At 31.0% G+C, this 23,217-nt stretch overlaps 1 protein-coding gene across 1 annotated transcript in view; it reads right to left on the bottom strand.

The window, feature by feature from the left end:
* LOC134723717 (plexin-A1-like) overlaps positions 1-23,217 on the bottom strand; it is a 46,493-nt gene that overhangs the window by 7,843 nt on the left and 15,433 nt on the right. Inside the window, exons 11-28 of the mRNA XM_063587299.1 lie at positions 22,659-22,767; positions 22,074-22,222; positions 20,816-21,004; positions 19,338-19,407; positions 18,144-18,347; positions 17,444-17,608; positions 14,440-14,665; positions 13,055-13,203; positions 11,989-12,119; positions 11,164-11,223; positions 9,333-9,404; positions 9,065-9,131; positions 8,688-8,834; positions 7,370-7,526; positions 5,990-6,154; positions 5,117-5,223; positions 2,032-2,043; positions 436-516 (exon numbers count right to left, since the gene is read on the bottom strand). Coding sequence (XP_063443369.1) covers positions 436-516; positions 2,032-2,043; positions 5,117-5,223; positions 5,990-6,154; positions 7,370-7,526; positions 8,688-8,834; positions 9,065-9,131; positions 9,333-9,404; positions 11,164-11,223; positions 11,989-12,119; positions 13,055-13,203; positions 14,440-14,665; positions 17,444-17,608; positions 18,144-18,347; positions 19,338-19,407; positions 20,816-21,004; positions 22,074-22,222; positions 22,659-22,767 — 2,260 coding nt within the window. The remainder of the gene's footprint in view (positions 1-435; positions 517-2,031; positions 2,044-5,116; positions 5,224-5,989; positions 6,155-7,369; positions 7,527-8,687; positions 8,835-9,064; positions 9,132-9,332; positions 9,405-11,163; positions 11,224-11,988; positions 12,120-13,054; positions 13,204-14,439; positions 14,666-17,443; positions 17,609-18,143; positions 18,348-19,337; positions 19,408-20,815; positions 21,005-22,073; positions 22,223-22,658; positions 22,768-23,217) is intronic.

Below are 23,217 nucleotides of genomic sequence, written 5' to 3'. Positions count from 1 at the left end.
AATTCATGGAAATTATACAGCAGACGTATGTCTTGTTAAATGTCAGCCTGGTTTAAGAAAAGAATCATTACTTTATACCGAGAAATCTTCGTTCCTTCATAAAAATGTAAACATTCGTCTTAGATTTCCCACAATGCAACTCGTTGATATAAGACAATATCGCTCATTGATATAAGAAAAGTTTTTATCGTATCGCACCTTCCATAGACTGGTTTGTGTGAGTTGTTGTAATGTTTAATTTGTTTGGTACACTACTCTTTTACCTTTACGAATCAGAATACACTTATATACAATAGTTTTCTTTACAGAAAAAAGTTCATGCGTTTCATTTAGTTAATAGTTAACGTTGAATGAGAATCGACTAATAAAGACTGCTATATATGTTTAAATACATTCTAAATAAAGATAAACTAATTTATTTGAAATTAATTATACCTTCGTATGAAATAACCTATTCAAAAAGATATCACCAAAGCCAAGTTCTCTTTTAGAATTTTCATCATCTTGAAGATTGAACTGGAAAATATGATCAATATTTTTATTATTAAACATGATAAAATCAGACACAGACAATCACTATTCCTAAGTCAATGCTATCAAATGTATCCTGTTGAACTAACTTTAAATACAGATAATACTGAACACTGCCCTTTCCACGATTTTGATTTCTATATCATCAATGAGAAACTCAATACAAAAGTTTATGATAAAAGAGATGATTACTCATTTCCTATCGTTATTATTCATTTTTAGATGATGACGTTCCCTTGTCATAAACACATTAACTCTTAAACCAGTTGTTGGCATGATATATGTTATGTTCTTCTCATATCTTTTATGATGGTATTCTAATCAACACTTAATGATGGGGATTGTACTTGATATGCATATGATGAAGACATAATCTTTCAATCAGTTAAACTGAGGTCTGGATCTGGCAGGTCATTAGTTAATTAATGTATCATTGTCATATTGTTTAATTTCTGTTGTTACCTATTTCGACATCGGACTCGGTGCGTATTGCGTATTGGTGTATGTTTGTTTTCTTCATTGGCTAAATATATAGGGGAAGGGTTGAGATAATAAAAAACGTGTTTAATCCCGCTGCATGTTTGTGCCTGTTCCAAGATCAAGGGCCTCTTGTCTCTTTAACATATTCCCTATTTCCATTCTCAAATTTCTTACAAAAATAACTTAATAGGGAGGCTATTTACCAATATAAGAGATAATCATGATTTATTTTCATACAAGATATATTTCTGATAAAATCAACAGATTTTTAATACATTTGTAACCAGGTAGTATCTGCACATGAAGCTTGTTGATTATCCATACATTGTAGGTTCAATTGAACCATTATTTGCAATATATTTATCCACTTATATTTCAGATGGCAGCCAAATCCGACGATAAACTTATGCTGCGAAACTTTTTTTTTATCCCTTGGTGACGCAATTAATAATTTCCAAAATATATAATAATCAGCTCGTTTCACTGGTCACAGACACATTTTTTTTTTGACTATTCATTATATAAAAAAGAGTTTTCAGTGTCTCATCTTAACAAATTGTAATTATCCATGTTAAATATAAAGCTAAATGCATAGGCTGTTGATGCATATCAAGTTCCTAAAAGCTGTCAACACTCCAAGAGTACCTTTTAAGTAAAAATGACAACCTTTTACTTTCTATTATTCAGTGTTTACTTTTGCAATTGAAATTGTGATAAGTATAAGTTAACAGTTAGCAATTTCCAAATCCCATCAATACCTCGAAAAGATAAAAAAAAATATATATAAGTAAAACACAAATAATTGTATTGCATAAGCTTCAATTTAAGCCAAACGGGTTTCGTCATTGAGATATGACTACATCAAAAGAAAAGGAAAAAAAACCCCAAAACCCTCAAGTGAATCCACCATGTTCACAGCGCGAGAACAAATACATATATTACTGTCAATTGGATATTGGTTGAGTTGATAATATTATTATTTCTATAACTAAAGGGTATCAAACATAATTAATTACTTACCGAAAATGTTTCCTGTAAAAAAGATAGAATAAAAACAAATCGCGTTCGTTTGACCATTAAAAATTACAATTCTTTAAAAAAAAGTTTTTAAACTGAATGTTTTTCTTACCTAATTGCAAATGGCAATAATTGGATTAGACTATTGCACTGCTATCTTTAATTCTTTGTCTGTTTGTCGTTAAATAAGGACAAATATTTGTATGGAAACGTGTTATATAAGAAAAAAACCAACAACCATTTAACAGGTCGAGAACTCTAGATTTTCTGACGTCAGAATATAGAATATATTTGCATAGTAATTTCCAAAACACAAGGCCAATATGGCCTTGAAAAACTGACCAATCGACTCAATGAACTACAATGCATTGTGGGCTACTACGAGTAAACTACTACTCAAAACACGTGGAATTAGTGGGAAAACAGTCAACTAATATATTGTCTGGGACTCTCATTACCAATATATTTATTCTGCAAATATATTTAATGTAAAATATATAACGTAATCCTCAATTTGCATGCTCAGATTAAAAAAAATTGTTTACTGGCTTCACGATTCGACTTTCTTTTTCGCCTTGCAAAAGTAGTTGAACCGGTTTTGTGCATTGCTATGAATTGAACCTGCATTAATTTCACGACATGAAACAGTGAAATATCCAATGAAGTGACCACTATCCAGTAAGAAAATCATTTCAGCTCTTTAAGACCGGTATAATTTCATTTCAAAATCATTTCTGTCTAGAAAAACACGAAAACTTTCATTGAAATACTTCTTTCTGTACTGAATGTGTATTTTTTTTTATCAGGACCTGAACTAAAAGTTAAAACCTCATAATATTCAGTATGCTAAAAATAAGTGTTATGAAAGCGGCAGGGGCGAATCCAGCCATTTTAAAAACAGGGATCCAAACCCTGGACAAAAGTGAAGGGGGTTCCAATTACATGTCCCCATTCAAATGCACTGATCTTCCAAAAAAAGGGGGTCCATCCCCCGGAACCCCCGCCCTCCTGGAACGGGTACAGTATATAGCTCAATTCATTTTTTTATTGTTTCATCCATCGATAATATCCGTTTGTTGCTAATTTTTATCACAGAATATACCTTAGAGGTTTTTTTATCGTTCGGCTGCTGTCCTGTTGACATAATTATGTAAAATATATATCCAAGATTAAAAGTATCTGGATCAAAGTAGGTGACATATTACCTATTTTTTTTCTTTCTAAAACGTGCTTTGTATATAGAAATAAGAAGATGAGGTATGAGTGCCAGTAAGAAATCTTTCCAACAAAGACATAATTCAGTAAAGTAAGCAGTCATAGGTTCAATGCTGAAAAGTAAGCTATAAATGACCCAAAAAATACTTGTGTAAAACAATCCAAACAACACCAAAAAATACCCGGCCCAATTAAATAAATCAAAGGAGAAGAAATCTATCCCATAAAAAAAAATATTGTATAGGATCCTGTATTTCAGTGGTTGTCATTTGTTGATGTGTAACATATTTGTTTTTTGTTCCTTTTTTTTTTTATATAATTAAGGCCGTTAGTTTTCTCGTTTGAATTGTTTTACATTGTCATATCGGGGCCTTTTATAGCTGACTATTCGCTATGGGCTTTGCTCATTGTTGAAGGCCGTATGATCTATAAATGTTAATTTTTTTGTCATTTTTGTCTCTTGTGGACGGCTGTCTCATTGGCAATCATACCACAACCTCTCTTTTTATTATAGGTCCAACGCTGCAATTTTCACAAAACATATTATTTATAATTACATACATGGCAGTGTTAACAAAATCTATAAGTTTTTAAATCATTACAGCTTATTTCCTAATGCATGTAGAGCAAAACTTTGGTTAGCTTGCTTGCTTTGTTTGTATATTGTACAAAATATAAAATATACAAGTTAAACTATGCCTATATATATTGTTTAAAGATGTCAATCTTATTTTCAAAGCTTGTATAAACATCTATACAAACAAAGCAAGCAAGCTAACGCAAGTTTTACTTTGCATGTATAAGAAATCAGCTGTAATAATGTATTCAGTTTGGCAAAAGTACGAGCCTGTTAAAAAACGAACAAACTGAAACTACAGTTGCTGACTTCAATACCTTGAAAACAAAGGGAACAGTTTGGAAGTCCTATATACTGAAATGTGACAAAAATAAATATTTATAGATTTTGTTAACACTGCCATGTATGTAAATATTTCTTCGCCTATTTTACGAACACAAAATTCAAGGATCACACATTTGCCTTTAATTATCTATACGAAAGTTGCTGTACTCGTGAATATTAGCACTGGCTGTTATCGACGTCACGGCTTATTCTTACACTAGTAAGTTTGTCTCATGGGTAATTGTGTTTTTCGCTGTTGCTCCGTTGCTGTCTTGTAGACGATACATGAAATCTCTGTGCCATCATCAAACATGTGAATGGCTATATATCGGGTAATTCAAACCCGTTTTTCTTCGAATAGAAACAACTCTTCGTTAATCTGTGCATGGAAGTAATACTTTATATCACGAACTATGAATAAGGATACACAAAATGAAAAACTAAGCGAAATTGTGAATCCCGCATTGCACGAAAAAACGTGTTGTATTTCAGTAAATAACACGTGTTCTTGGTTGATTGTAAACACGTAGTAGTCCATCATGCAATGTGACTCATTTAGTGGATTGGTCAAAAACCTAGGTAAAAATAAATTGCGTCACATGTAAATAAACAATTACATGTGCGAGAACATAAGTATGCTAATTTATGCATTTCCATATAAGGTAGTGGTCCCGACCTGTTTAAGGGTTCTTTAATTTTCAGTATGCAGTGGAAGTATAGAAAAATCGTGTCAAATTTAAAAAAAACATTTGATTTTAATTTTAAATAATTTTAAACGGTCAAATATTTAATTACCTAATGTTCTACTTTTGGTTCATTATCAGTGACTGAAAGGAATATTGAAATACGGTAAAAGCAATATTTACAAAAGTACTTAAGGAAAAACATCAAAATGGAAATTTGAATAATCGATTATAAATATTTTTAAATATGTATTGTAAAAAAATAAAGTGATTTAATATATATATGTACCAAGTGCCATTGTTGTAGTTTTGAAATCTCGTCTTCACCATCGTTCGACAGCAGTAATGATATAAACTCTGAAGTCTCATTTTCTATTTCTTTACCTTTTGAGTCCACTATAAAATATAAACATAACTCATTAAAATACAACTAAATATATACGGCTTTATATGAATAGCTGTAAGTGATCATGATCATACAAGCCGTTTATAGTATAAACATATAGTTTGGTATTGCTCAAGGTCAAGCGATTCACAGACTGTTTATGACATATTCAATCTTAATGAAGTTGATTTGCTTTAATCGATATCTAAATCAAAAGGAAAGTTTTAGCTACAATTGGTTTAACACTAGCCTTCAGTAACTGCAATTAGTCTAATATCATATCAGTGCTTCTGTCTACTTTATGTATGTTGCTTTTTTTGTGCTTTCTTCTGACCATTAATACGTTTTTTTTCTCCCGATCTATTGAGATTAGCCATTTGCAATTAATTTTCATAGTTTGTTCTTATGTTGTGCTGTTACACTACTGTCCAATTATAGAAAAGAGCTCTGACATACACGTTTACTTCTCCCAGAACATTAAGGTCCCGAAACAGGATTATAAAACTTGTGGATGTCGTTTTTTCATATATCATAATTGCTTTTCTTTAATCGTATTGTGTTTTTTTTTCAATTCAATTGTTTGAAATTTGCCCTATTGGAATCCTCTATAAGTGACTTACCGGTGTGATATTGTCTTATTGTTGACAACCGTAAAGTGACCTATAACCTTTAACAAATCTGATGTTGACATTGACTCCAGGTTAGGTGTAATTCGAAATAAGTCATGCAGAAGATTTGACCTCGTTTAAAAAATATAGCTTGATGAAAATAATGTACCACATATCTCCTGTTCGCCATGAGGCTTGTACATCAATGCCATTCTACAGTTGTCTTTGACCATATAATGTTTTAATGTATTCAAACAAATCAATCCATTGTTTCTTTCACTGGTGTTGTCAATGTCATTCAATGTTAGTTTGCCAGCTGTTCCTTCTTGCCATTCTAAAATATGATAAATGAATGTGTATTTTTGTATGGTCTCATATATTTTAACAGGTAGGTGATTTTGATATAAGGCAAAGGACTATGACGACATGCATATTGTTTGAAACACAAGATAAATATACAAAAAATACAGTTACAAATTTGCTAGAAAAAAATTACAATGAATATCTACTGAAAAAAAAAATAGGACAAAATAGATTTTCTTGATAAAGATTTGCAACTTACATGGAAGCTATTGAAGCAAGATTTTTAGTGGTGAAGTCATATCTTTGAAAATTTTACGGACCCAACACAATTTATTATCTTCACACTTGACGCCGGATATTTTCCAATTATCATAAGGAGCTTGAATTTGTATTATTATGATCTCAGTGATATGCGTTTCTGCTGACAAGGAAGCTAGCATATTACATATAGTAGTGAAATCGAGGTCATTCCTTCGACTAGTAAACTGACGCTTTTATTAGCTGGCTGACCGATGTGGGAATTTCTGTTTCACAAACGACGATAGATATGTTTAATTGACGTAACAAACAATCCAGTTATCTTTCCTTGAATGTTATATCATTGCACCATTACGTATTTGCTGGGATGGGACATCATTGATATATCAGGTATTCTCACTCAAATGAGCATCACTGCCGACATCACATTCCGGAGTAACCAAGATAAATAACGGTGTTTGGTTGTTTTCGTATAACTCAGTCTTTAGTTTGCTTTACCGTAGACTGTTGGTAGGTCTTTTTAATGTTTTTGTTGTTGATTTCAGTTTGTGGAGACTTTTGAGCCTCAATATTCTCATGGTTAATATGTCAATAATAGAATAGATTTTTTAAAACTATTTAGTAATAGAAATCTCAGTTTTATTGAAAAGAAAGTGGATACTATTTATTTCACGCATCATAAATGAGAGGATTAGCACTATAAAACCAGGTTTAATCCACCATTTTCAACTATACATTTGAAAATGCCTGTACCAAGTCAGGAATGTAACAGTTCTTGTCCATTCGTTTTTGATGTGTTTTGTTATTGCCATGTGATTATGGACTTTCCGATTGGATTTTCCTCTGAGTTCAGTATCTTTGTGACTTTACGTTTTACTGCTTTACAGTTTATTGAAATTTGTGAAAGATATCAAGTTTAAATTAGCACGCACATAATATGCATGCAGAAATACATTTTAGATGTATGAATGTGATGAGAAATGCATACCTAAAAAAAGTTCATTATGTTGTGGTATTTCTGAGGCAGGTTTATTTTTATAAACCTGTTCACAACATTTCTGTTTCACCTGTGATATTGTATCACAGTCAAGAACTTTGACAGGATAATGCTGGTCACTATTACCATTCAAATCTATCTGTAATGTCTAAAACAATTTTTTTTTTAGCAACACTTTATAATGGCATGCCAAAAATCTTGTTCATAACATTTGGATTCATTGGACAAAACAACATATAACTTATTAATAATACTGGAGAAACCTAAAGGAGTTTTATGATTTTTTTCTATGAATAAGTTGAAAGAAGACATCGAATTGAGGGATATATGATTAAATTAATTAATGAATGAAAGCGTTACTTCACAGTTATAAATTATATATTAATTGTTACTAGAAATCCTGAATTTAAATAAGTTTTTGACAGAGACACATAAAAAACCAACAAATTTATGTACCAACTTACTTACTTATGAGTTATACATGTTCATACAAGGAATATTTTCTCGATGAATACAAATTATGTTAGTTCCAACCAATATGTAATTTGACAGCTCCGTTGTATTTTCTAAATGGTTTAAAACCAATAATATTTGACGCAGGGAATAAATCTATTCTAATGCAATTAATGAAGTAATTTGATAAATCAATTGATTTAATTTTTGCAATCAAATTGGAACAGTAATTCTTACCATTATTTAGATGTTTATTTAAAGCCGTACATAAACTGATATATTTTAAAATTGATGTTTTTACGAAAACAACGCTTCTACGCCCAAATTCAGACAATTTCATCTTAATTCAAGTTTTGGCATTTAAATGAATTTTGACTTGCATATCATAGCAAATACATGTAAATATATAAATTTAAAATTGATTTAATTTAAAAAAAAGTGAAATTGTTTGTCAAACAAAGTTTTGTACTAAGTTTCGTGTTCAAATTACAAAAATGAAGAGCTACCTTCATTGTATTGACCCTTATATTAAACGTAGGAAAAAAGAAAAAAACAGAAAGTCAATCAGAAGAATTGCTAAAACGCATCAGCGGGAAGTTATTTAATGCATTTAAATTACATTTGATAGATGCATGCATACTTTCGTAAGACTATTCTGGTCACTCTTAATGCTCTGAAGTTTATTTTTTTATAATTCTAACAATGAATACCAGCATTTCTGTCGTTTGAATATGCTAACAGTCTGAGGACAGCATAATCTTTTTATAGATGTGTAACTAATCTGTTAAAGGACAAATAACCTCTCTACCTAGATAATGGAAAATGGTATTTTTAATATATTATTTATTTGACTTACAAGATTTTGGTGTTCAATCCTGATTTTGAGTAGCTTTTCTTCTGCAATGGTATTCTTCGAATTACCCGTCAGTGCATCAATTGGTCCCATTTCTGTAATTGTTTGTACTGCTTTGTATAACATAAACAGTTGCATCCCACTGTGTGACTGTAACGAAAATCGGTTATTCATATATTAAACGCAAACTCGTTTTCAGAAATATAAGAAGTTAAACATGTTAATGTTGATTAATTTCATAAACAATAAAATAACGCACTCGACATAACAAATGTGCCTATCCTTGATTCATAAAAATACATTTCTTGTACTAAACTATTATCAACCTGATAGCACAAACCATAACCATATGAATATCAATGCTTTAGATAACAACTTACCGTTAATTCTTTATACATTGCAATCTGTAACCAGTTAACCATTAATCGCAGGGTAATAGAGTCAAACCTATAACAAAAGTAAACAGCTCTTCATATTGAAGACGAACATTTTATTCAAATCATCTAAATTTAAGCGCGAGCAGGCAGTGTTTTTAACTGGGAATAATTATACAGATTTTAGACGTAGCATTTAATTTACATAGAAGCCGGTAAAACTTTGGAATCGTTGAAAGGAAGTCAGTTATTTTAAAATTTAAATTTAATTTACCTTCTGAATAAAACTTTCTGTTGTTTTTTTGTTGATGATCGAACCATATCAACCAGCAAACAATGAATCAAACTACAAAATAAAAAGAGAAATAAGATATGAAATAATGTGAGTAGTATCTGACCTTTTGGGAACTAGAAATAGAGATAACAAAAGTGTACAAAAGAAATCAAGTCACAACTCATCAAAGATTCCCAAACAAAATACAAAGATAGTAAAGAGACATTATTGTCTACAATTTACATTGCACTTAATAAAAAGATAAATATTAAGCAACAGAAAACCCCACAAAACTATCTTTTTATGAAACTAGAGGCTCTTAAGAGCCTGTGTCGCTCACCTTGGTTTATGTGAATATTAAACAAAGGAAGCAGATGGATTCATGACAAAATTGTGTTTTGGTGATGGTGATGTGTTTGTAAATCTTACTGTAATAAACTGTCTTGCTGCGTACAATTATCTCTATCTATAATGAACTTGGCCTAGTAGTTTCAGTGGAAAATGTTAATAAAAATTTACCAATTTTATGAAAAGTGTTAAAAATTGACTATAAAGGACAATTACTCCTTAGGGGGTCAATTGACCATTTTGGTTATGTTGACTTATTTGTCAATCCTACTTTGCTGAACATTATTGATGTTTACAGTTTATCTCTATCTATAATAATATTCAAGATAATAACAAAAAACAGCAAAATTTCCTTAAAATTACCAATTCAGGGGCAGCAACCCAACAAAGGGTTGTCTGATTCGTCTGAAAATATCAGGGCAGATAGATCTTGACCTGATAAACAATTAAACCCCTGTCAGATTTGCTCTAAATGTTTTGGTTTTTGAGTTATAAGCCAAAAACTGAATTTTACCCCTATGTTCTATTTTTAGCCATGGCGGCCATCTTGGTTGGTTGACCGATTCACGCCACACATTTTTTAAACTAGATACCCCAATAATGATTGTGGCCAAGTTTGGATTAATTTGGCCCAAAATTTTCAGAGGAGAAGATTTTTGTAAAAGATAACTTAGATTTACGAAAAATGGTAAACAATTGACTATAAAGGGCAATAACTCCTAAAGGGGTAAACTGACCATTTCGGTCATGTTGTTTTATTTGTTAATCTTACTTTGATGAACATTATTGCTGTTTACAGTTTATCTCTATCTATAATAATATTCAAGATAATAACCAAAAACAGCAAAATTTCCTTAAAATTTCCAATTCAGGGGCAGCAACCAAACAAAGGGTTGTCTGATTCGTCTGAAAAATTCAGGGCAGATAGATCTTGACCTGATAAACAATTAAACCCCATGTCAGATTTGCTCTAAATGCTTTGGTTTTTGAGTTATAAGCCAAAAACTGCATTTTACCCCTATGTTCTATTTTTAGCCGTGGCGGCCATCTTGGTTGGTTGACCGGGTCACGCCACACATTTTTTAAACTAGATACTCCAATTATGATTGTGGCCAAGTTTGGTTTAATTTGGCCCAGTAGTTTCAGAGGAGAAGATTTTTCTAAAAGCTAACGACGACGGACGACGACGACGACGGACGACGGACGACGACGACGGACGCCGGACGCCAAGTGATGGGAAAAGCTCACTTGGCCCTTCGGGCCAGGTGAGCTAAAAATGAAAAATTGCAGGAAACACGCTTGCATAGCTCACTGTTAAGACCTAAGTTTATTTTTATTATTTAAAAAGGACCATGTATGCATGTATATTTTAAATGATAACTCTTACTAAAACTGTTGAACCTTATTAATGAAAATTATATCATCATACTATGAGTAACAAATAGTATTTTCGTTACAGTCACAAAATATAAATTAAACTTACTCGAAAAAGAGTCTCATATTTCCAAGCAATGAAATCGACAAAACTGAGGAAAACTGAGCCCTGAAATGTATGCAATTATGGTTGATAAAATATATGTGTTTGCCACAAATGTGCGTTGAAATAAACAACAATATTTGAAAATGATAAGCGGGGTTATTAATTTTACTTATAATTGATCAGCTTATTTATAATCGAAATATTAGAATTTTACATGATAGGCAGGTTAAATATATTTTCTATCAGCCTTGAACGTAACTATAAAAATCAAAATCATATAAAGTTTTATCTTATTTCAAAATGAATGCCGATTTAAAATCTGTGAAATTACAATCATTTCAATGGAGTAAGGTATACTGAAATGACATAAAATCAGACAGATGACACAAAAGGGATATTCAAAATACGTCGAAAACACAGTTATACCATCTTCATAAAAATAGTAACTACAAAAAGTATAAAAGATTGAGCACTATTGACATCAAGTACATAGGAAAAATGACGTCTATAATCTCGTCTCCGTGGCTTTCTGAGATTTACAAATCATCATTCAGCTGTGAAGCAAATATTATCAGGTATTTTTACAATTGATTCTCACGTTCAATCCACCATTTTCTACATCAGAAAATGCATCGCCCAAGTCATGAATATACCAGTTGTTACCCATTCGTTTGATGTGTTTTAGTCTTTAATTTTGTCATTTGTGAGGATTTTCCGTTTTGAATTTTCCTAAGAGCTCAGTAATTTTTTTATTTCAATTTTAATCACAAACTAAAAATAGTAAATGTCATTGCCTCTAAAAACAGGAAGTATGGTATGACAACTTACTTTTCTTGCATTGTAAGCATATTTGGTCGATCTAACGTTTGGACAAGTGACTTCAGGAAAAGCTTGTTTGACAACAGTATTTCAAATTTTTCCATTGCACATTTTGTTTTGGAGTTTTTATCATCTGTTATCTGAAACAACAAGAATAAATTTTCCAAGGATAAACGATGTCCTGGTTAAAGTATTAGTTTGAGTGTTCTGAGACTGGAAGGGAGGTTCAATAATACATATCTGTCGTTTTAAAATAACATTATATATATCTTAAGAGCAGTATTATATGAAACAAATCACAAAGTAATATAATAGTTATCCAAAGTACCAGGACTATAACTTTATACGCCAGACGCGCGTTTCGTCTACATAAGACTCATCAGTGACGCTCAGATCAAATAGTTAAAAAGCCAAATAAATAGTTGAAGAGCATAAAACTATTAATCTCTAATTTAAACACAAACAGTTTGTATTTGACTTTTCTGTACACAAGACAAATTCAAGCATAAAGGGCCAACTGTTTTTGTCGTAGAACTCAAGAGTTGGGAAATTAAAAGGGGCCGTTATGATAACTGTAACTGATAACAGTTATGATAAATAATTGTTTGTCTTGGGACTAAATCATCCAACAGTTAAGAAGACCTTTTAAAAAAAAAACAGGATCATAAGTTGCATGCTAATATTTTCCTTAAACAGACTTACCCATTTTAAAACTCAACATAACTTATACCATAAAAGAAAATATTTATTTAAGTGTAACTGCGTTAGATTGTTTGCTAGGTAAAAAATCAAATCAATGTTGCTTATTAATTGTTTGTAAACAAATAAAATGAACAATAGTTATGTGCAAGCCTATAAAATAATAACAGAGATTAAAGCTGTGCATACCCAACTATCAAATAGAAAAGGAAAGAAAATATTGACTTCAAAATTTCAGCGAAAATCCTAAAACTAAAATGGAATCAAAGGCATGCTTTGAATTCAAAACAAGACGCGACAAACTGATTCTTCAAACACTAAGAGAACCAGTCAGTCAACTTAATAAAGATTTCATACATGGTTCACTAAATATTACCTCTGAATCGTTAGTTAATGGATTAGATAGCTTATCTTCGTTAGGAAAGAGTTGATTGCAAACATAGGTTTGATAGTCGCAATAGGGTATTCTTGTAGTAACCAGGTTAGATTTTATATCTTTAATATTCATCTGAGCATCAGCAAATTCTGTAATAATATAATATCATGAGAAATTAATAGCCATGCGCAAAATATTGGTTTTATATCAGTGAACATGGGTTGAGCAATATCAATGGTTGCTAAAAGTTCCCATTAGCCATGAAAATCTATGTCGAATTTCCAATGATATCGTCCTTAATCTATTTCGAACAGTAGCCATTAACATAGATAGCCAAATTCGTAAATAGAGTGTACAGGGTCTAACCTTATCTGAACGATGAATACATATCATCAAAACTATTCGATAGTACAACCATTAACAGATAATTTTACAATACATAAACCAAACGTAAACATGGGCTCTTTTTATTTTTGATGTAGTTTTTGCAACCATTTGTTTTTTTTCTTTCAAATCCTGGTTCAAAATCACATGAATGAAAGTGTTATTCGTATTCTTACTTTTTTTAAACGTTCAGATACAAAAATAAATTTTAAAAAAAGCAGTATGAAAATTTACATTTTTCTTTAAGTGAAAGACGTTATTGGATCTAAAAAGAATATACAGAGTAATAGTTTTGTGTTTTCTTAAACATGTCCATTTTCTGTCTAACTTATTTAAGGACTGTTAGTAGTAACATTGATTGTTTATATTTCTTGCATAAATCATTCAGTGGTTGTCGTGTTTAACTATCTATCATTTTTTGTTTACCTTTCATTGTTTTGTTAATTAATTAGACCGTTAGTTTTCACATTGAATTGCTATACATTTATCAGTTAGGGTATATAGTAATATATGCGATATTGGTTAATCTCATTCTTGAGGCCGTTTAGTGACATATAACTTTTAACTTCTACGTCATTTTTTGTTTGATCAAGGTGTCTTACTAGCAATTATCATGATTATACCATATTGTTATATTTCCGTCTTTTTTTTCAATACATGCCAGATTAAGGTGATACCTAACACCTTCAGTAACATTAATTTGGCTCGTTTAATTTCATGAAATTGAGACAAAGTATTAACTTTGACCCTTTGACAAAAATATAAAAATTTCAAAAAGTTTGAACCAACCATTTTATCAGAAAAAATACACTGGTTATATAGCAGTTTGATAAACACTAATTATGATTATTGAGAAACTTAATATTCCTTTAACAACGCAACGTAATTAAAACGTTCAGCTGATTTTACACAGTTATCTCCCTGTAGTGTTGGGTACCACCTTAACCAACGTTAACTTCCATTTTTCATTAATATATACCAGTAGTTTAAGACCAACTCACCTTCTCTACTAGCCTTTCGTATCATTTCTTCCCTTGTCATAAGTTCGATTTTAAATTCTTTGACGGCTCTCTTCTTTTGTTTTCGTAAAATAACTACAGCCAATACACCAATTACAATAGCTGTAATCAATGCAGCAACTAATACACCAGCTATGATGACTAATGTATTAATGTCTTCTTTGTAATGTAGGTCACCTATATATGCCTCAATATTTCCAACGGTGACCTATTTTTTAAACATATAGGAAATATGTGCATAAAATATGAAAGCAGCGATTACTAGCATACTAGAGTACGTGCTTTGATGTTCTAGTATTGGATTACAAATGTCGTGCTCGGATACTCGGAACAGAAATCATAATAGACATTTGAGCAATATTTCAACCTTTATTCATATTTAAAGAATGTTTACCTTTACGTAACAACCTATTGATTTCACTTATGAGGATGGGACCAATATCTTCTATTTAACGTGAGGGTATCCAAATGGCACCTATTTTGACATTTTTTTTAACCTACGTTTATTCATGCTTCAGACACAAGTTTTCAATGTGTGTTTATTTTGTACATGTATCCTTATTTACTATATGGTTTCACCAATTTATTTTTGAATCCATAACGAATCATAGAAAAATTGGTCTGAACTGACCTCCAAATCATCAATGATTATGTAATGAGGAGAACCTAAAGTTCAACCATGCTTTAATTCGAGTCGTCGAAGAAGGTCGAATAACAGAGCTTTTGTTTAATTTCTTCAAATATTTTGAACAACTGGATATGAGTCTATGATGACTCTTCATCTGTTAAGAAATGGATACTTGTAACACATTGTATTTGCTAATTTTAAAAAGATGACGTTTTGATGACATCGCATGATGACGTTTCCGTACATTTTTCATTCACAGTATTTATCAGCAGTTAACACGTCATCTGTTGATAAATACTGTGAAAGTTTTGTGTATATCTAAATATTTTTACCTATGTTGAAAGAAATGCATAATATCAAATCATAAAAATGCAGAATGTTTAGTCTCTAGGAAATCTTGTAAGATTTCCGCTGCTATTTTTGCTAAATAGGTGCAATTTGGGTACTCGGTACAATTTGGGTACTGTTACGTTATACTTTAATTGGAAATACCCTTGCGGGGAAATGTCTACTTGATGGTTATAAGATCAATGATCCCCTTTGACCTGATCTTTGACCTTCACAATATGTGTTTTACATAAAAAGAAATCCCTCTCACTTTATTGTTGGAATAGTCAAATATCTTTTATGTTTTGTTACTTGGAATTATGCAAGCATACACAATATTGCAAGTATATGTTACTTTTTATTTGCTCTCTTTTTTGTTCACAATAATAAAGTAACCTTCAACAAAATTTTTAATTTTAGAAATACCAAGGCTTTTCTACATTAGGAATAGATTACCTTAGCTGTTTTTGGCAAAATGTTTAAGAATTTTTGGTCCTCAATGCTCTTCAACTTCGTACTTTATTTGGCATTTTAACCTTTTTTGATTCGAGCGTCACTGATAAGTCTTTTGTAGACGAAACGCGCGTCTGGCGTGAATATAAAATTTCAATCCTGGTATCTATGATGAGTTTATTTTATTATCTAAATGTGATTACCCAAGAGATTACATGAGTCTAAAATATAGGGCGTCTTTCAGTATAAAAGAAAGAAGATAAGTTGAGGTTAATATTACCAGGAATTAACAGTTGACCATTGTCCTCATATCTTTTTAATTTTAAAAATTAAAAACCATTTCTTTAATTTGGTTTCAAAAGCAAAAAATATTTTCCAGTTTTAACACTGTTGCATTTTTGCGCTATATCTATTCAACGTGTAAAACGTATAATATGATTAGTTTCAGTTGAAATCTGTCAATAAACCTCATATTTAGATTGACTGTTCAAAGTTATCTGTAGTTATCTTAAGTTACACATATTTTGACATTGTTACCTGTTATGTCTGGTTTATTCACGTATCGTTTTAAATATAATAGAATTTGATTCGACTGTCATACACGTGAGAGGTTTAGCGCTATCAAAACTGGTTCAATTCACCATTTTCTACATTTGAAACTGCCTGTACCAATGAAAGAATATGAAATTTGTTGTCCATTCGTGTAATGTGTTTTGCCATTTGATTAGGGACTTTTCGTTTTGAATTTTCCTCGGAGTTCAGTATTTTTGTGGCTTAACTTTTTTTGGACGTAGGTTTATAATAAAATGCAAACACCGAACATAGGACAATAAATCTGTTAAAAAGCTTGACGTAATATGAGTGTAACAGGAAAGTTTCAAATGGTGATACTATTGTTTCTTCAAGATGTAGAGGCTAGCTTGTAGCAACTATTTAGAATGCCCGTTTGATCATGTTGAAAGAAGATGCTGTCTTTTTATACATTTATAATTGCATTCTCGTTTTTATAAAAGTTGTATTAATATTCTTAAACATGATATACCCATAATAGTGATTGATTTTTTTGACAGTTTTACGCATATCAATATTTATCTTACCTCCTATACATTTCTAGGAATTTGATTGGTTGAAGGTGTCCGCGTGGATACCGTGTATATTCGATATTAGGTTAGTATGAAGGCGGGGCTTATCTCAAAACACGGTAATAGTTGAGTAACGACTTTGGAACTATTTGAATCCTTAAATGTAATGAAAGTTCTGTTCACTATTGTTATATCAAGATTGTTGATATTAAACTGTTATTGTTGACATTAGTTTTGTTGTGCAGACCAAAGACTTTAAGTTCTTAAAATTGAACACTTGAACAGTTAAATTTAACAATAAATAGACGCGGTATGATTGCAAATAAGGCAACTCTAGTCAAAATTCAACAAATAAAGATAGTCGGTGAGATAAATTCGCTATATAGTGGGCTAGCGACCTAATACGATATAGACGGGGTCAGAAAAATTTCATTTTGGGTTTGAGCATTGCTCTTACCCCATGCAAATGACGCATACCAATATATATTACACTTACAATAACATGAGCCATGTTGAAATTAGTGTTGTTAGTTCGAGGTACTGAATTAGGAGGAAGACATATGATAAACTGCATATTGATATCTGTAATAAGACAACGTCCATCCAAACCAATATGTATCCTGTAGTTTTCAGGGCGAGCGCCATTTAAAATATTTCTACCCTATAAAGAAGATCATACGAAACAATTGCATGACTTGAATTGTCCAGTTAACGTTTTCGTATACTTGCAAATCAATAGTTCATATTATGGGGAACAATGACCTTGATCGGCTGTTGTTCATGACTAGTTTATATACCATACCTGAGGAACTATTTCCTTCCTTTCAAATTAACAAGATTGACTACCTTGAACCCTTTGTTGTCGTTTCTTGAATGGTATCAGTTTTTATTTCATATTCTTACTTTTCGAAACACCCGAATTTCCCTCGTGTAACTCAATCTTAAGTTTTCTGTGTGTTGTTTGTTGGTTAATTTGCCAGGATCATACTTGGTTGACTCTTAACACATTTCATTTAAAAAAATTTGACATTTTGTTTACCACGTACAAGCTTTAAAAAAACCATATTTGTATCAAGGCTACATGAACGATTTAATTGCAACATATGAAAGTTTTAAATTAGATTGTACTGAAAAGAAAACTTAGAAAGTATTTCATCTACTAGAAAATACTTCATTTCAAACGTCACGATGCTAACCTTGATTTTAATAGAAGACTCCTTGTCGTATTTGTAAACGCCTTGGAACTTTTCGAATGTAGGATCGTCCACATATTCTAAATTGACTGGAATTTTAACGCCATCAAAATGAACATACACAGTTTGACTGTTAGATTGATTCTTTAGTTTTGGAGGCGTTTCACACACTGCCGAGGTATCTTCTGGAACATCACATGGATTGACCTAATAAACATACAAAATTAGGTCAATTAAAAAATATATGACCTTTTTTGTATGAGGCGGAGAAGCATGAAGAGCGAGGTTACACGGAGCCCTTTCTCAGTTTTGTGCGGAATACAACAAAAAGTTTATTGATACATGAATAAATTGACACATGTATTTACAAAATTTAAAAAAACCCGTTCAAGTTAAGAAGTTATCTACATCTTATCAAAATGATGGTTTACTGAGAATAAAAGCTAAATTATATAAAACTATATAAAAAATAGCTGACAGGTAAAAAAAAAACCCCAGAGTATTTTGTCATGTTAATGCCTATTGACGTTTACTAAAAAGAATAAATAGTTTACTTCAAAAGCTTTCTCGCTTTCGTCAACATGGTAAAGGTATGTGTATAAGACATATAATAACAAGTTGCCCTTATGTTAGGTCTTGCATAACTTGCAAAATTAATAATGATGATAATTGTTCTAGTTTTATTTTTTATGAAATACAGACACGCTAACGCTTACAGCAACATAGAGTAAAATACAGTTATTCCAAATACTTTTGTCTAAGTACATTATTTTTCAATAAATGAACGGCGTCATTTGATTGATGAAACATACTGTTTGATATTTAATTACGTGGGGCAAATCATAGCCTTTGTCTCTTTTCTCCTTTTGTTTCTTTACAGAATATGATATATATCTTTACTGGGAATGGGAGCAGAATATGCTGTTATCAATATAGCTGAATTACATAACTGCAGAATGAATACGGACACTGATACCTAAACGTCTTACTATTTACTACAAAAAAATCAAACAAACTTTTCAATTAAAATGTTATTATGACAAAAACCAAAAACAAAAAAAAATAAGTGTAGAATACAATTAATATCAACATGAATTACCCTTTTAACCGTAATCCTAATCTCGCTGAACGAAAAATTCCTAACTTTGAAAGTAACAGAAAATTATTATAATCTTAATGTTGTAATATATAACTTACCACTCTTTCAACCGTTATCTCTCCCACATTATTAAAACCTTCGCCATGAATAGTAAATGTCGCGCCACCACTAAATAAAAAAGCAATCTCAACAAGAAATATCTTGCCAGTTTTACAATACAAAATAAATATTTAAAGGATGAACTTAGGTGCTTTTTGGGAAATTGGTGTTAAATGTTCGGACGCCTTGGTATTTTCCCATCAATACAGGGTAAAATATTTTGCCCAATAACACCCATTTTCAATTGTATAAAAGACTTCATTAGCTCATAAAAGGCCATTTTCCAAAATGTAAGCAATTCCTAAATTTTTGTTCTTTCATAGTCCAAAATTATACCAATGCAAATGTAAGGTAAAAGTCCGAGTTAGCCTAAAAACTCAAATATCTCGAACATTTTGAATAGGAGGTCTATGACCTATCAATATTTTTAGCATATTTTGTTCCATAACTAGTGCTCTTTCAAAACGGAGTTACTGTAGCAATTTTAATTTCTTAATTTTCTAAGTTTCACCTGAGTACATTCTGAAACATATTGAATGCTGATTTAAAAATCAATTCATAACATTAACCATTATCCAATGCAAGAATAAAACAGAATTATGAAATATTCAACAAGTTACAAATGTATAACATGATTTTATCATTCCAAAATGTACAAATATATCGAAGAAGTGGTATATTCTACAATTTATAATATAATCGTATCTATAGTAATTAATTTTGAGACCAACATTTCTTAGACGGTTTGTCATCGTTTGAAGTATTATATAATAATACTTATTTTAGTGTATGTTATTCTTCATAATTCAAATAGCAATCACTTTAATTAGCGTAGTTCAATTTAAACCCCGAATAAAGTGCCTAAGCTTTACAATAGAGTAGTGGAAAGACCTTATGAAGATTGTCAGATGAATTGTTAGAATGTTTTGTACATTATTGAAGACATCGTCTTCACTTTAAAAAGTATTCAATGATCTTACGAATAGCCAATGTAAATGCCGTTATATCGTCTTGTGATGCCAGGTTAAACATTGAGATAAACGCAGATTTTCGTATTACTTTTTCGTGTATTACTTTAGCTGCATTTGGCAAAACTTTTAGGAATTTTGAACGTCAAACTTCGGACTTTATTTGGCCTTTATGACATTTTTTTGGATTGGAGCGTCACTGGTGAGTCTTTTGTAGACGAAACGCGCGACTGGCGTATATACTAAATTTTGTCCTCATATCTATGATGAGATTATTTGATACGAGAACTATATAACATGTAAGAAATATATAACAGGCCACAACTATGAAGGAATCGACAATTTATAACATTGTTCAATCATTTTATATTCTACAATAGAAGAATAAGGAGAAATGAAATATAATTGAAAATAACAGCAATTAACAATATTATGTAATCTACAAGAAATTAAAAGCAACCCTTAATTGTCTTTCTGAAAACTCTTCAAAATGTTTTGTGTACTCTTACCTCTGTTGTGCCTTTCGTGCTTTATTGGATAAATTAAATGTTGGATCAGGTAAATATTGAAACGTTTCGTTTAACGACAACACTGTCAAGCCATCAATTACAACCTCCAACCGAGTCATATTTCTAGGTTGGTCCGATTTTTTCGTTTTGCACTTTATATACTGCGTACTTAAGGAACTTTGAAACGCTCTGTTATAAATTGAAAACAACGTATTTTATTATACAGAATTAAAAGTTTATTGATGAAATTGAGATACATCATATATGCAGTGCAAATTTACTTCTATAGAAAATTTGAAAACACAAACATTTAAAATTCCGAAATGAAAGGTTTGCACTAATCAGCTGGCGACTTGAAGTCATACGAGGCAATATTCAACTTACAATTGATTACGCTTTGTCCAGATCTACACATGTATTATTGATTTTTAATAAAGTCTCGAAGGGAATATTATCTTTCAGATGAGCCGAAAGATTTAGCTGCTTGGTTGGTATATGTTTTATGACCTATTTCAAAGAATCATTGGAGAACTTTTAAACATATTTAGTCATTTTTTTATGACTGTAAATGGTAAAAAGACTATATATATAAAACGCTTATTTGCCCGGTTCTTTTGATGATGCATTTACACCAATTAAGTCATCATTTTGTCATTCTTTTATAAATTTTCTGTTGTTAATATTAAGTATCATCTAATTGAAACATTTATTCTCCATTGCAGATCTACAATACTAAAAATAAAAAAATGTCCTTATTTGTGCGAATAGTTTCGGTGTAGTTTAACATCTCCCTTCAAGTGTGTTGTAGAATAACTGTGTCATCCATAACTGCAGTTAAACTTCCCATGACTTGTCTTTTTTTAATAATTAAACCCAATACGGCACACAAGTTTTGTCTCGCAGTTACTACCACGAAATTATGCACTCGACAGGTGATCACATCAAACATAAAATGCTTATATTTTAAAAACAAACCGTTTTTTTTTTTCATCAAAAGAGCTGACACCATAGTGCTTGCTGTATTTTTATTGGTTATTTTCGTATGTGTTTAAAATATACCCAGACCTGTTGAATCTGATGTGTGGTTTAACTTCCAATGCTTTTGATCATCCTTGTATTTGTTCATTGTTTTTTACACAAATCGAACTGTGAGTTTTCTCGTGTCAAAATTATTCATTCTGGCATATGCCTATGCTGATAAATATTAAATTGGTTACTAGAGATAAAGTACTGCTAGCTTCTTAAATTACTAATATACCTGCATTGTTGACGACAATCCCCATCAACGCAAAACGAAATATGGTATCGATTAGATTCTTCGAACCCAATATTGTCACCGCTTATTGTAATAATTGTGTCACCAGAAACAATCCCTCTCTTTGGTGAGAATTCAAAGATTGACGGTTCCTGAAGCAATATTTACAAAACGACTTATTTCTATTTCTAGAAGATAACAACAAATAGGTGAATAACAATAAACAATTTATAAGTTGTTTGTTCTGTTGTTGTTATCACATTTATTGATAAATAAATATAATTAACATTTTCAAACAAAAGTAGAATAATATCCTTTGTCATTGTAAGCATCTTAGGAGTATTCGTATGGTTGACTTTGAAGATAAACGATATGACTTATCGCTTTAACTTATTGTTTATCTATTTCATTCTTTTAGCTGTAGTCAATCGCACTCAATATCAAATGTGTGAATTAAAATTATCATTTTGTTTACCGATTAGGTAAAAGCATTCAAAATTAATCATTACTGGGAATATTATTCCAGCTCAAAGAGCTCGTGACTATACACGTGATGATACATGTGATGATATACATACGTTAAAATACCTTATAACTGAAGCGTGTACTATTATAGTCGCTGAAATTATTTTCATTCACTGAAACGATCATCCCCTTTGTCTTGAGATCGTTGTATTTTGCAGTTACACATGTCAAACTGTTCAAACAGATACAAAAAGGTGAATACAAATATCAGTCATTCAAAGCATGAGTACTACTTCATTTAAACAGAGTTGAAGTCGTGCACTTTTAGTGAGAACTACACAACTGTTCCATGATGAATTCATGACACATTTCAAAATCATAGAAATAGTGAGTGGTAAACAATTCAAAATTTACTAATATATCTTATCTTTAGAAAGGTTTTATTTTTAACCTATCTCATTTATATTTGCAATTGTCTAACTTGATTGAAATAATTCATTTGGCATTAGTCAGTTCTAAGATGATATTAATCAGTTCTAAGTTGATATTAATCAGTTTTACGTTGATATTAATCAGTTATAAGCTTACAATTATCAGTTCAAACATAAATAAGAAAGGGAAAATGACATGCTAGAAAAGAAAACGTTAAGAGAAGAATTTCTCCAGGTCTTCGTATAGATGA

Source organism: Mytilus trossulus, chromosome 1 (genome assembly GCF_036588685.1).
Source record: "Mytilus trossulus isolate FHL-02 chromosome 1, PNRI_Mtr1.1.1.hap1, whole genome shotgun sequence".
Lineage (NCBI taxonomy): Eukaryota > Metazoa > Mollusca > Bivalvia > Mytilida > Mytilidae > Mytilus > Mytilus trossulus.
The sequence above is the reverse complement of the archived record's forward strand: the minus strand, read 5'-3'. Positions and strand labels throughout refer to the sequence as shown.